The sequence below is a fragment of the Austrofundulus limnaeus genome, unplaced genomic scaffold (assembly GCF_001266775.1).
Source record: "Austrofundulus limnaeus strain Quisiro unplaced genomic scaffold, Austrofundulus_limnaeus-1.0 Scaffold6, whole genome shotgun sequence".
NCBI lineage: Eukaryota > Metazoa > Chordata > Actinopteri > Cyprinodontiformes > Rivulidae > Austrofundulus > Austrofundulus limnaeus.
Window position 1 is genome coordinate 703,731 of NW_013952408.1, and position 14,373 is coordinate 718,103.

The 14,373-nt window shown below is 38.4% G+C and overlaps 2 protein-coding genes across 7 annotated transcripts in view; one reads left to right on the forward strand and one right to left on the reverse strand.

The window, feature by feature from the left end:
- Positions 1–8,147, reverse strand: part of mib1 (MIB E3 ubiquitin protein ligase 1) — a 55,213-nt gene extending 47,066 nt beyond the window's left edge. For 4 of the 6 annotated variants that reach the window (XM_014029332.1, XM_014029322.1, XM_014029314.1 and 1 more), the window contains exons 1-4: positions 7,327–8,146; positions 6,567–6,738; positions 3,840–3,969; positions 872–976 (exon numbers count right to left, since the gene is read on the reverse strand). In XM_014029332.1, the coding sequence (XP_013884786.1) occupies positions 872–976; positions 3,840–3,969; positions 6,567–6,738; positions 7,327–7,555 (636 nt within the window). In that variant the 5' untranslated portion in view covers positions 7,556–8,146. Of the gene's footprint in view, positions 1–871; positions 977–3,839; positions 3,970–6,566; positions 6,739–7,326 lie in introns of all 6 variants that reach the window. The other 2 variants (XM_014029349.1, XM_014029341.1) reach the window with 1 other exon arrangement.
- A 1,341-nt stretch (positions 8,148–9,488) lies between these two features.
- abhd3 (abhydrolase domain containing 3, phospholipase) overlaps positions 9,489–14,373 on the forward strand; it is a 16,477-nt gene continuing 11,592 nt past the window's right edge. Inside the window, exons 1-2 of the mRNA XM_014029356.1 lie at positions 9,489–9,743; positions 12,669–12,832. Of these exons, the coding sequence (XP_013884810.1) occupies positions 9,582–9,743; positions 12,669–12,832 (326 nt within the window). The 5' untranslated portion in view covers positions 9,489–9,581. The remainder of the gene's footprint in view (positions 9,744–12,668; positions 12,833–14,373) is intronic.

A 14,373-nucleotide genomic window follows, 5' to 3' on the forward strand; every position in this document is an offset into this window, starting at 1 on the left:
GGTTGTTACCAACATCTGGTGAAAATTTCATGTCATTAGCACCTCTAGTATTATATTTACTGAGAAAAATGGTGACGTGTTCAATACTTATTTTACTTGCTGTAAATTACCGTAACCAACAAGACAAATTAAGGCATATCTCTGGTTCTGTTATATCATCAGAATGATCCAGGTATCAAAATGTAGCTTTTAAAGCCAGGAATCTGAAAATGTGTTTAGGTCATTTTGACCAAATTTGACTTAATCCTGATTTTGATATGATGGGTCACAAATATCATATCCACATTGTACACTGACAACAAAGTGAGCATTACAGAATTTGACTCTCCTTACTACATTTTAACTGTTTGTTAAATATGTATTTTTTTGCAGTCTTCGTAAAATAAAATTAAATGTAAAAGTCAAGATTAGGGGTCTGAATCCTGATTTACACAAGAGACAGAYGCCACCTACCTCCCTTTTATTTACTTTTTAGAATAACAAAAAGAGCAAGTCTATTATGCGACCAATAAATCTGATTGGCTACTTTCACAAAAAGGAAATGCGATCTCAACCAATGAGGTGAACAATTTCCATTTGGGACGCGTGTCGTGGTGCCCACAACAGCCAGAAGGTTGACCTTCGTGTTCACTTGCTCCCCCTTAAAAGCAGAAGGAACAGATTGCCTTTCTCATGCAGATATTGTCTCCTTCCAGCTGCCTGCACAAAGGTTTGCTACACATGCTGGCTGCGCGACTCTCACAAAAAGCCCGGCAGTCAAAGAAAGAGCCCCATCGCTACGGTCGACACAAAAGCCACCTTACAGCTGTTCTTTTAGGAGATTCTGTCTGTGTGGGCAGAGGAAGTGAGCATGACTGGAGTTTGTCCTCACCATTCCCTCAAAGCCAACTCTGTACAGGTTCTTTGCCCCGTTGTCCCACAGTACGTAGGCGGCGCTGTGAGGGCTGGCCGCACTCCAGTCCTGGATCTCTGTCACCTKCAAAGCAAGACGAATCAAAGGAGAAATGTTCAGGGCGCTTTGAAACTAGCATATTTCCAGTTTTATTCAAGTACGCAAAAACAAAGAGGTCTGACGTACAGGGTGACAGAAAATTGTTGTGGAGCTACCGTAACTTCCTGTAGYAGAAACACATTGCAGTAAAGTTGTGTGTTTTTCCCAGCGTTTGGCAATATTTACATGATTTCTGATGATTAATTGTCACATTTAGCCAATAACGATTGTGGCCTTAGTCAGCATTTTCTGGCTTTTCACCAGTTTATGTCAGTGTTTCAGGTGATTAAGCAAGTTCATAGGGTTTGGGTTAGCATTAGCTGCTCTGCGCTGCCTTCCACCATTGGGCTCACAGGCGTGCCTGCCAGTGATATTGTGCCCTACACAAAGACTTTGTCATCGCATGGCATATAATGACAATGGCACTAGATTTGATTTTGTTTAACTCTAGTTTTTACATTTTTTTCAGCTAAAGAAAAAAAATGAAGAAAAGCTCATTTTGAGGTGCCCACCCTTAACTGACACCCCTGAAAACCTTTTTGTCACTGGATGCCTTGAAAACGGAAACTAATATTGAACTGAACTGGGCAGTACTGACTCACATAGGACACACTATATAGCTTTTAGTCATCTGACAAGACAAGTTACATTTTTTTATATTTTCTTTCAAACTTGTACAACAGTGCAAAGTGAGCTTTCCCCCGCTTTAACACAAGCTGAAAATTGCTTTAATAATATCAGCGTCAAAAGAAAAGTGATTCTGGACTAAATTGATTATCAAATTAAAGGGTGTTCCTTAAGTATATACAGTATATAAAAAAAATCCAACTTCAATTATTTTCAGGTCACTCTCAGAGCTAACTGATTAATGGGATCCGGGAGAAACCATTCAAGCTGACCTAACAGGACATCTAAGCTGCAGGGCATGTAATGGTGATTTTCAACAGAGTACATTGCTTACAGCATCATAAAACAATAATGAGATATGTCATTAAATAACACTACAAAATAAAGTTTAACATCGCTTAAAGGGGCACTTAAATCGACTACTCCAAGGTCCACATGAGACTATAACTGAAACACTTTAAAGTAGACATAGTAAAGATACTGACATAAACAAATATAAACCTTTTACACAGTGAATATGTTCTAATGATGCAGAAGAAACAAACATTAAATTGGAATAACCTGCTGTTAGGAAGCCTTTTTGTAGCCCAAATATAAACAGAAATGAGCGCAAAAGGGTAAAATTACTTGGAACTGAGGTCACACAATAAAAATGAACTRAAAACTGTAAGTGGTTGGTAGTTCACTGCTAATGATAAAAGGAAATGAAACATTGCCTGACACAAACGAGCAAAAAGCTTACTGAGAAATAACTAATTTCTTTTTTCAATAACTGTTATTGAATATACAGTATATTCCCTTTGCTACATTTGGTTGTACAAACCTAAAACTAGAATTCACAAATACTTTTTCTACATTAAAACCACTAAAAACTGATACTATCTGAATTATTTCAACATAATGACAACAAATATACTGATGCATTAAAAGGACTGTGGTCAGTTTGTGTTAGTTTTGCTTGCTGTGTCTAATAAACAAGCCTGTTGCGTCAGGCAGTGCCCTTCCTGTTTTGGCTGGAGCTGTTGCAGAATTCAATTGAAATATATCCTCGGGTGGAGGTTTGCTTTTTCCTCACGTCTGTTTAGGAAAATGCTCACTGAGCCCCCCCATCAAAGGCTCATATAACCATATATAAAATACAGTAAAAAGTAATAAAAAATAAAGAAACAACCTAATTTCCAACTACTATTTTAATTCTATTTTTAATAGAAATGTTAACACAACAAACGCTCACTTTTGATATAAAACGAGGGGAATTTTTTTTGTTTGGGAGATATTTTGGTTTTTGTTTTTTTTTGTCAGCCAATGTGACGAAGTCTCCAGCTGCTGCCAGGCTGCTCCCACAATGACTCTAGCTAGCCCTGTGTGCTGCTAGTTCCTGCATGCACGTTCAGCGGTGCTGCAGGGAAAAAGCATCCCCTCATGAAACAGTTTACTGGCAGGCATGACGGTTCCGAACATGTCCAGGCTATTTAAATCGGTACACGGGTATTCAGAAAATTCCTATAATAACAAAAATAAAAACGGTTTTCGGTACAAACGGGTATACCGCCCAGCTTTACTGCCTATGGTTTCTGTTGGTATGAAAAAAAAAACACTGTGAAAATTGCTAAATCAGGAAAGTACATGCAATAACTGTTATTGTTAACAAAACTCAATACAAAAAAAAATTAAAATAATAATGTTACACATTGAAAGTCAATGTTGAATTCCGTTTTTTATTTTTTTTATTTTGTTCAGATCCAATTTGTTTGCATGGCCAATAACATTGTAATTTAACCTACATCAGACCACAGTGTCAACAGTTCACTGCCCTGAAGCAACCCACATGCGTAAAGGGGAGATTTGATGTCACACGCCGCACACTGTTTACAAAAGTAAATACGGATGCTACACATAATCACGTGTGGCTCAATTCTGTTGCTGTGCAATCAGAACCAACACGATTCAACACAATCTGCTGGCTTTTTTAGATTTATAGTTTTTTGTGTACAGTGCCCTGAGACGATGTTTGTTGTGACTTGGCGCTATACAGTATAAATAAAATGAATTGGACTCAATTATTTTGAGATCTTTGTGTCATCCAGTGTTTACACTTGATCTTGCCATGTCTTGCCATATGGAAACAAAACAAAACAAACAAAAAATATGGATTTGGTTAACTTTTGCCTGTAGCATGAACACAGCCATCGTAGCTCTCCTCCGGTTGACGATGCCTTACCTTCCCTCTCCTCCCATTGCCTCCATCCTGGTCCTCCCACTGCCAGTCGACTCCTCTCACAACCCGACCACCAGCAAAGATCCCTCTGGCTGTGATTTTCTTGGATTTGCGACGCGACTCCAAAAGTACTCTGCACAGATAAAACATTTAGAAAAATAAATTACTGCAAGTTAAATTACTTGTGTGACACTCGATATGCATTTTTTGAGGGGGTTGTATTGACATGAGTAAATTTACTTATATTTCTAACTCATTTTGACAGTACAGGAAATAACAATAACAGCTATTTATAATAATGACTAACAAAACTTGAGCCAACAGTGTGAGCCATGTCAGACACAGCAGCAGGACTAAGTCTAGCCAGTGGAAACGGTTTACAATCTCAAATCAATCTCTTTTCAGCTGCTAGTAACTGAASATCCCATCAAGCTGCAGGAGCAGAGTGAGCTGAGGATACGTCCAGCATCCATTGTGCATTACACATGTCTGTCTCAGGGGAAACTAAGATATAGTCCGTTAAAAAAAGGCTGTCAGTTGTTAGGCCTTTTGCTTTAAGTGACTAAATTATGTTTACCTGAAAAAAAAAAAAAAAATTAAGTACAGAGAACTATTATAGAACTAATGATGCATGAAAATCTATAACCAAACACTAGTTATACAGTTTAATGAGTGAGCAAAAACATGTAAAGACCCAAATGATACACTGCAAATTTGTTTGTTAATCTTTTTTGATTATTCTTTATTTAAAAAGAAAAAAAGAAAGCAGCAACATAAATTCTCTATCAGTTTGATCATCAGTCTTTTCCCAAAATGTGCAAGCCTTTAYATCCACTCTGAAATATGTAGATAGACAACATTTAAGAATAATTTTAAATAAAGTTTTGGTGACATTAAACTTCCCTAAACCTTTCCTAAGATGTTTATAAGTTAGCCGGTTAGCTCTTAGTAAATGCTTAAATTTGGTCTTGCATTAACTTTTACTTGTATGAAATTACATGTTTGAACACACTGAAAGCAAATGTTTTAAGTTTATTGTTCGTATGCCTTTAGCTGATTAGATGTAAAACAGTAATAAGGAATAAGATATAATAATAAGTAATAATAGCTTGATAGCTTTTTGCAGTTTTTGTCCAAATTTCACAGCAGCACAAAATCCGTTTCCAAATATCCATATATTTCAGAAGTTGTTTAATTGGATGCAAATAAGAGTAGTTCTCTTTAGCAGGATATTCCCTTCCTTGGTTTGCCACTATTATAATGTTTCAACCTCAATGCAAACATAAATTTAATATTGCTTCCTGGGATGTTTAACCTTAACCTGAGAAAATGTAAAAATTCAATAATGCTTTCTTATTTAGTAAAACCCACATGACACAAAGGGTACCAGCTGCAGACATTGTGCTTCATGCAAATATTTCTTTGTTGGAAATTTATGTTTTAAATGCAAATAGTATGCTTCTTTTTAGGCATTTAATTATTTTTTTCTTTCTGTTTTTACACAGTGGAGAGGACCATCTGCTTCCTGCATGTAGTCTGTGGACACAACTACAGTTTTGATGTACCTATCTCAAGACTGACCAAGAAAAAAAAGGCCAAAAAACAGTAAACAGTGATGGTTTTATCAACTTACAGTCTTAAGTACTGCATATAATATTGTCATCATATTGTAAAATGATTGCATCTTACATCATAAAAATATTTACATTATCAAAATGCTTTAAATTACTATATTATTATTATTTACTACCCGTGTGTAGTCTGGGAAGTTCAGTAAGAAAAACAAATGGCATATACTAAAAGTACTTTCGAAAAACACTTCAAGTCAGTACATAGACGCCTTCTGGCCACCTTGGTGCAATTTGGTGCAAACGGGTTCTAAACCAACCCACCCCTGATGTGCCTTTGTGCCATAAAGCAAGCTAGTAACAAAACAGTCAACATGTGAAAAGGTAAGCAGACATGTGGCTTAATATTATGAAGGGATGACATAATCTGCACGACCACTTAGATACAGAATTAAACAACAAAAAGATTTATTGCAGAGGGAAGATAAATAACGATGCACAGCAACTTTACATTTAGCTTAAAAATAGTTAACTACAAAAAGAATAGCTAAACTAGTTAATTTGTTGTGTTTTGAAAATGATTTTGAGGCAGACGTCCATCGCACATTTTAATGCGTTGTGCTCCACTTCAACACAGTGGAGTTCTGCAACGCTCACTTTATCTCTGTGGGCTCACATCTGTGCAGAACGTGGCTGGCTCCAGAGGTAGAACCGTTCGGTATTTTTGATTTTTTTTTACGTCCATTTGGTGGAACTGTTTAATGAAAGAGCTTTAAGCTTTAAGAAAATAACCACAGGATGGTTGCACAGAAGCTTGAAAGAGGCATAAATAAAACACAAACAACCTACAGAATATCATTGCAATGCAACATTTATGTATTTAAAGATGTGGTTGGATGATTTTAAAATAAGACTGAGCGGTTGCTTGGCAACTAAAGGCTGGGAGCACACAGATAGCATTTGCCCATCTCCTATGTCGTTGGAGCAAAAGGCTTCTCAGATATCACAGACTCACATAAGGTAACAAAGTGAAACGACATGTCTAAAATGACCAACCAGCCAACAAATGAACGCAGGGATTCCTTTGTTTCCGTCCAGCTACTTTATCAGTGATTAGGTGTAGGGTTTCACACAATGACCATATGTTGCCCAGTTAACAAACCTTTCACTGCCCGGAGTGGTGATCCTGTAGAACCGGTGTCTTAAATGATGCTTGTCTCCATGGTAACAGGTTGTGCAGAGGTCGTAATTGGTGCACTCTGCACATTTCCAGCGAATGCCGATGATTGGCTGTTGGCGACAGGTGTCACACATGGTTCCATCATGCTTTATACCTGAGGGGGATTGGTATTTATAAGTTAATATTTGTGACTGACTTGTTTACACACACACGAAAAACACATTTTACTATTAACATTTTGGATATTATTCATACACGAGCAATCTTTACATTTATTGTAATAATTTTATAGCTTCTAATAACAGCACAGTAAAATAAACTTTTCCTTGTTCTCCATTACTATTAGGATTGCTATAATTATTTCATTGTCTTTGCAAACAGAACTTGCATCCTGTGTAAAACTTACACAGTTGAGTCTTGCATTCAAATTGTTAATGGAAGTGGAGTTTAGACAGATATTACTTTAATTACAAAAAGTATCTTAAGCGACAAAACAGATTTTCTTTTGTTTGTTTTCATGTAACTGCATGGTTATTTCTTAACTGTTGAAATGATCAGAACATCTTGAATACACAATAAACTTTCATAAAAATTGTGCCAGAAAGTGTCCTGATGCATCTCAGTAATCCAGGTAAAAAATCAAAAGGAAAAAAAATTGTATACAGTTTTTTGAGGACCTATACAATTTTTTTCCTTTTGTGCCAGAAAGTGTTACCGATAGACGTAAACAAAAAAAAGTTACCTGTAGGAGCACTGTCTAATATCCGTATGTCGTAAGCTCCAGAACAACGGTAGTTGGCAGCAGTCCCGTTATCCCAAACAACAACCACTTCTTCTGGACTTTCAAAACTCCGAACCGTGCCAACATGCCCCTCGCCACCGTCCTGCTTCCCCCACTTCCAGTCGGGTCCGCGGACCACTCTGGCTCCTACCCCTTCCATCATCGCTCGGTTGTTCCTGCCGGTGGTCATTTACAAAAAAATATATCTTGCAAATCTACAACGATCCTTAAGCGTGTGGGCTAGCAAGCTATCGCTGCGCTGGAAGGCAGCTTTCCTATTAAATGTCTTAACAACAATCCTCAAGTGAAGGTAGTCTCTGCTTTGGGTACCCTGCCCGAGCCTCTTCCAAAAACTAGAACCTAACGCCAACAGCAATTCGGCGCTCACTTATTGTACCCACCTGAAAAACTCTTATCTAAACAGGGACATAAAGTACACACATTTCTAACATGCACAGATCTCAGCTTTCAGCAGGGTGCTCGTTGCTCTTCCCTGTTTCCACACAAGAATGCCACCTCTTCAACTTAGCAAGCTAGCAGGCACAACAGCTAGCGATAGCTAACCGTGGTAGTAGCGATATAAAATTTTCTTGTGGCTTAGAGTGAAAGTACTCCTTTTCTTGTCTGATTTTCCTTAATGTTGTTGTCGGAAGTGCAGGGAAAGCATCCAAAGTGTTCGTTTTATCAGCCCAAGATCGCTCCATGGGCTGAAGTCAGAAAAAACGCGTCGCCATTATTTTCAATCATCGCTCAACCCTCAGACGACGAGCAACAACTAGCTACGGAGATGAACGATGATGTTCGACGAAGTACGAAGACAAAAGGCCGGCTTTACTGCGCATGCGCGTCTGCAAAATGAGTTCAACTACAGCTGTGTGATGCTTGGTTTGATAGAGAAACAGACCACAGGGATTACTGTTTTGCTTAAAACATGACTTTCTAAAAGTCACTGATTGTACAGACAAAAGTACAAAAAGTTCAAAATTATATATTTAGATATGACAAAATGTTTGTTGTCAGCGTTATATTTATTGTGGCATCATGTTGCTGATGACTAGTAAACTGGCATGAATAAAGCCTCAAAGTTAAATTAAATCCAAAACAYAATAATAAAAAATATAAAGTGGTCATGTGGCTTATTTGTCTTTAGCATGGCACATCATATTTATGTTTTTATTTCACTTTAATTTTAATTTGTATTTATTTATTTTTATTTTTCGCATTGTCATGTTAGTTTACCTATTAGATCTGTTAAATATGTAAAGTGGATTTACACACTCAGTGTAAACAAAATTACATATTCATGCTTTACTCAGCAAATCTGATTTGATCAATTGTTGTATTTCTCAAACCAAATGACTTTTCCATTTACATCACCATCGCTGACCAGTTTTCAGTTGCCTCTTCCTGTAGGTAAATAAATGCATGTGTGCAGATTTTGTTTCTTACTTTGTGAATTTTGTTTTTCATTGATTTTTGTGACATTGCAATGAGTATCTTTTAAACTACATAAACACCCAAATATGTCTGCTGTTGAGTTTCTGAGCAAAATGATTCATAGCCAAACTGATTGTATTTTCTCTCCTTCAGATGAATGTACCTAAATAAATAAAAAATAAAAATCCACCTATGTTTTAAGTCCATATCTGTGCAGCAACAAAATAGGAAAGTATGTTTTTAAACACAAACTGCAGACTCCAGGAAAGTGTCTGGAGGATGAGTTCTCATTAGGTTATAAATCTGGTTCTAGACCCCAAGGATTTGATGATAATTTCTATTAATTAAATTACTGCAAGTAACCTTGTGGAGGATTTGGACCCCATGTGAGTTTGCAGCCACAGGGGCATTGCTTTGCTTTGGTTAATATTAATCACTTTTACACTATTTGTTCTCATTTATTTTATTTATTTATTATAGGCCTATTCTGATGGTGTTCAATGGTGCTAGTGTTATATTTGTCAGTTTTTCACTGATAATGAGAGGACCTGTATTCACTGTGAGCACTGTGCACTACAGCTCTGTGAACAGCAGAGGGCGACAGAGTCAATTTGATCTTGGCTGGTAAAAGTGCGCCCCCTGCCGGCCGTCTGTGTAATTCCCTCCCCTCGTCAGGTCCCCTTGACCGTCTCCTTCATAGTCGGCTCGCAGGCAGACAGCGGATTTCCAACCGAGCTGGCCGGTGTCCTCGCCCTACTGGAGACAACAGGGACCTTGCAATGATCTCGCTGAACTTAAACTTCAACATTTTGACAAGGGACCTGTCGCATTATTTGGAAAATCAAGTGAAAGTTGGGCTGTTCGGTTCGGGAGTGGGGCTGTCTCTCGTACTGGGGTTTAGCGCAGCTTACACCTGCTACTATTGGATCTCTGTCGCCAAGGTAAGTAAGCAGTGAATTTTAAAACGGACTATGTTTTTGCTGTAATAGCTTCTATATAGAGTGAACATATAAACAATACGGGTTTTGTTACCGAGGAGCATCCTGGGGAGTGATGACAGTCGACCGGCTTAGTGATGGAGGATTCGGTTAGGTTTGCGTCTGGCCGGCGATGAGCTGCAGTCACATGTGGCGCCGAGAAATACCCTTTATTGACTAAATTATTTGTTGAAAACAGTATAAACAGCCAAATAAAGCTCAGATATGTCACGAGGTTTTATCAAGCCATTATACAACCATTGCATTCAAATGTCGGCTTAGGTAGGCCAACATTAACTGTTTGTTAGAAACGCCGGTGCTGCTCAGCTTCAGGGGTTTTATATAACACATGCTGTCTTTGACTCAAGTAATAGTAATAGAGAATCCAGAGACTGTATTTGCTCTTGTGACTCTATTTTAAATATAACAAGTTTATTCTCCAAGCTACATGAACGTGAACGCTTTTAAATAATTAAAAAACAAACTTTCAGCAACTAAAAGTCCAAATTATGTAGTTAACCGTTTTCTTTAAATTACACACGCTATTTTAACTATCTATGAACACTTAGATCCAACTTTTATTACAATGTTCAGGGCTAATAATGAATATACACTCACCGGCCACTTTATTAGGTACACCTGTCCGACTGCTCGTTAACACTTAATTTCTAATCAGCCAATCACATGGCGGCAACTCAGTGCATTTAGGCATGTAGACATGGTCAAGACAATCTCCTGCAGTTCAAAYCGAGCATCAGTATGGGGAAGAAAGGTGATTTGAGTGCCTTTGAACGTGGCATGGTTGTTGGTGCCAGAAGGGCTGGTCTTAGTATTTCAGAAACTGCTGATCTACTGGGATTTTCACGCACAACCATCTCTAGGGTTTACAGAGAATGGTCCGAAAAAGAAAAAAACATCCAGTGAGAGGCAGTCCTGTGGGCGGAAATGCCTTGTTGATGCCAGAGGTCAGAGGAGAATGGGCAGACTGGTTCGAGCTGATAGAAAGGCAACAGTGACTCAAATAACCACCCGTTACAACCGAGGTAGGCAGAAGAGCATCTCTGAACACACAACATGTCGAACTTTGAGGCAGATGGGCTTCAGCAGCAGAAGACCACACCGGGTGCCACTCCTTTCAGCTAAGAACAGGAAACTGAGGCTACAATTTGCACAAGCTCATCGAAATTGGACAAGAGAAGATTGGAAAAACGTTGCCTGGTCTGATGAGTCTCGATTTCTGCTGCGACATTCGGATGGTAGGGTCAGAATTTGGCGTCAACAACATGAAAGCATGGATCCATCCTGCCTTGTATCAACGGTTCAGGCTGGTGGTGGTGGTGTCATGGTGTGGGGAATCTTTTCTTGGCACTCTTTGGGCCCCTTGGTACCAATTGAGCATCGTTGCAATGCCACAGCCTACCTGAGTATTGTTGCTGACCATGTCCATCCCTTTATGACCACAATGTACCCAACATCTGATGGCTACTTTCAGCAGGATAATGCGCCATGTCATAAATCTGGAATCATCTCAGACTGGTTTCTTGAACATGACAATGAGTTCACTGTACTCAAATGGCCTCCACAGTCACCAGATCTCAATCCAATAGAGCATCTTTGGGATGTGGTGGAACGGGAGAKTCGCATCATGGATGTGCAGCCGACAAATCTGCGGCAACTGTGTGATGCCATCATGTCAATATGGACCAAAATCTCTGAGGAATGTTCCAGCACCTTGTTGAATCTATGCCACGAAGAATTGAGGCAGTTCTGAAGGCAAAAGGAGGTCCAACCCGTTACTAGCGTGGTGTACCTAATAAAGTGGCCCGTGAGTGTATAACTGTGTTTATAGACAATAGAGGAGCAAATATGACACAATTCACCCTAAACCATAACTTTTTAGAACTGTTTTAAGCTTAAATTTGATTGGTGTTGGACATTTTCAAATGAGTTCATAGAATGAAACAGTGTTAGCGAAATATCTCAAGAACCAGTGGATGGATTTGAATTAACCATTCAGAAAGTATATTCCCATAATCCGCAGGGCCAGTATCCATTCTAGACCAATATTTCCCAAAGTTGGGGTCGGGACCCAAAGTGGGGTCCCGAAACTTCAAGGTGGGGTCCTGAAAAGATTTTCTGAATTAATTACATTTTTGCTTTAGCTTTTACAGAGTGAGGTTAGTATATTTAAAATATTCCCTATAATTATTACAAAAACACAACTTAAGTATAAATAAGTATTAACATTTGTGTACAAGCTGTTTAGATGGTCAAAAATCCTGTGTTTTTAGGGTTATTAACGAAGTTTGTGTACTCATACCAGTAATATTTGGGGTCACAAGTTTTTGCCATGGATAGTTTATGGGTCAGAAGATAAAATGTTTGGGAACCACTGTTCTAGACCATATCTTTTATCAGATCTCTGATTAAAGCTGATTAACTGTTGAAGTCAACCCCATTAAAGATGACTGCCACAGCCAACTGACCTGGGAAAACACAAAAGTGGCTAAAATCTTGCTGATTTTAGATACTGAGCTAAAATGTAGTGTGGTAGTAGCTGAGCATCATCCGTACTTCATGCTCAGAGTACTGCAAATGTTGTACCCTTTTTTGCCTAAAGCTTTGGCATAATAAACCTTAAAACTGAACTCTCAAAATATAATTCACAAGTTAACCCAAAATAGTAAGAGATCTCATGTCGTTTCTCAAATAAAATGATCTTACTTTTAATCTCTGGCATGAAAGGTGGAGGGGAGAAAAATGCATTCCTTCAAACAATGTAAGTTCTTTTAGTTAAAGCTACAAGCCTTTTCACAAAACGTTTGCTAAATAAAAAAAATGTCTGCTTAATTATAAACTTTTCTTTTTATTTAATTTTTTACTTTCCAGAAACCTCAACTTGTGTCTGGAGGTAAGAAGTTCTACCACTTTCTAAAGGAGCAATGTCCAGTAGTGTCAGAGACCTACTACCCCACCTTCTGGTGCTGGGAGAGTCGCATCCAGACCCTGCTGAGACCCTTTGTTACTGCCAAACCTGGAGTCGTTTATAGAAAGTAAGTCCTCACATGCCAAAATAGTCCATAATTCAAAGTGTTTTTTGCAGTCCTCGTGTCTTTTTAATAATCTGTTTCTTATTTAATATTCTTTATTTTGAACATGAAAGTTAAAATTAAATACATTTATACTGATACTCCTTACTGCTGGCTTTCACCTATTAAGATAAATAGGTTTACCTGGTCTCATTTATATGTAATTATAAACTACTGTGTGTGGTGTGATGTTTTTTTTTCTAGCATTCACATAAGTTGAAAAAATTTTGAATCAGTCAACACAGTGTGATAAAAATCAAGAGAAAGCTGATAGAAAAGGTTAATTTTTCTGTTCTTTCTCTTCTTTTATTGAGTTCTGTTCAAGTTTTATATTTCTGCAAAAAATAAAACAGTTAAAAATGTCTCATTTGAGTGTGGCTGTCGATATCCTTGTTTATGGTTGATTTTCTTTTCTTGTTCTACATTTGAAGTGTCCCTTTGGTCTCTGACCCAAGGACATTCATACTCTCTCTGGTTTTGAGTGTCCCCTTTGTCAAGGAGACAAGTATCCCCATAATGCACAGGGCCTGTATCCATTCTAGACCAGATCTCTGTCATCAAACCTGCTAAGACGGATGGTCACATTCAGTGTACTTCTAATGAAATGCCCTCTAGGGACTAGACCACTCCTCTCCTCCCATTAATGGAGTTATCCAAGGTTGACCCAAAGACAAACAAAGGAGAAAACTGCTTTTTTGTCTCAGGTTGTTTGGGTGAAATTTCACTCACCTTGTTGGAGGACTAGCATCACGTCCCTCCTCCCACTCTGTGTGCTCATTGCTCTGCATCAGCCCTCCTCGTCTTTAAAACCGTTCGTTTCAGGTGTCTGTTTCACGGTAGCTCTCCAATCCAATCCTCTCCAATTTCATGTGGATGTCTTTACCATGGACCGGGTCTAGCTGGCTCACCATCAGCTCCATGTGTGGCTCCATGCGTTCTGTGGGTTTTAATAGGCACTAGTGGCAGATCTGAACAACTTCTATGCTACAGTACGGTTGTATAGCACAGAAATTGATTGACCTTAAGAACCCACTGGTGCAGTGCCGTCCCCCTTATCTTAACTGGCTGTGTGTTGCAAAGTCCACTGAAAGGACGATCAGGAGGCAGCTGTCAATGAGCACACATATCGAATTCTCATGTGGCCGTCTGTGATGGATACAATGAAATAATCACTTTACTTGGAACTTAACAGAAATCCTGAATTGTGCAGCAAGTGGAGTTAAACCGTTTCTAATCAGCACTTACACACCTAGATTCTGTTTGTAGATATTACCATTACTTACCATGTTTACAATTTTTCTGTGTGTCTTCTTGTAAAGGTGAGTGAGTAGATAGATGGGTAGATTGGTGGATAGACAGAAAGACAGACAAATAGATACATGGGTAGATAACTAGATGGGTAGTTAGCTTGATGGGTAGATAGATAGATAGATAGATAGATAGATAGATAGATAGATAGATAGATAGATAGATAGATAGATAGATAGATAGATAGATAGATAGAT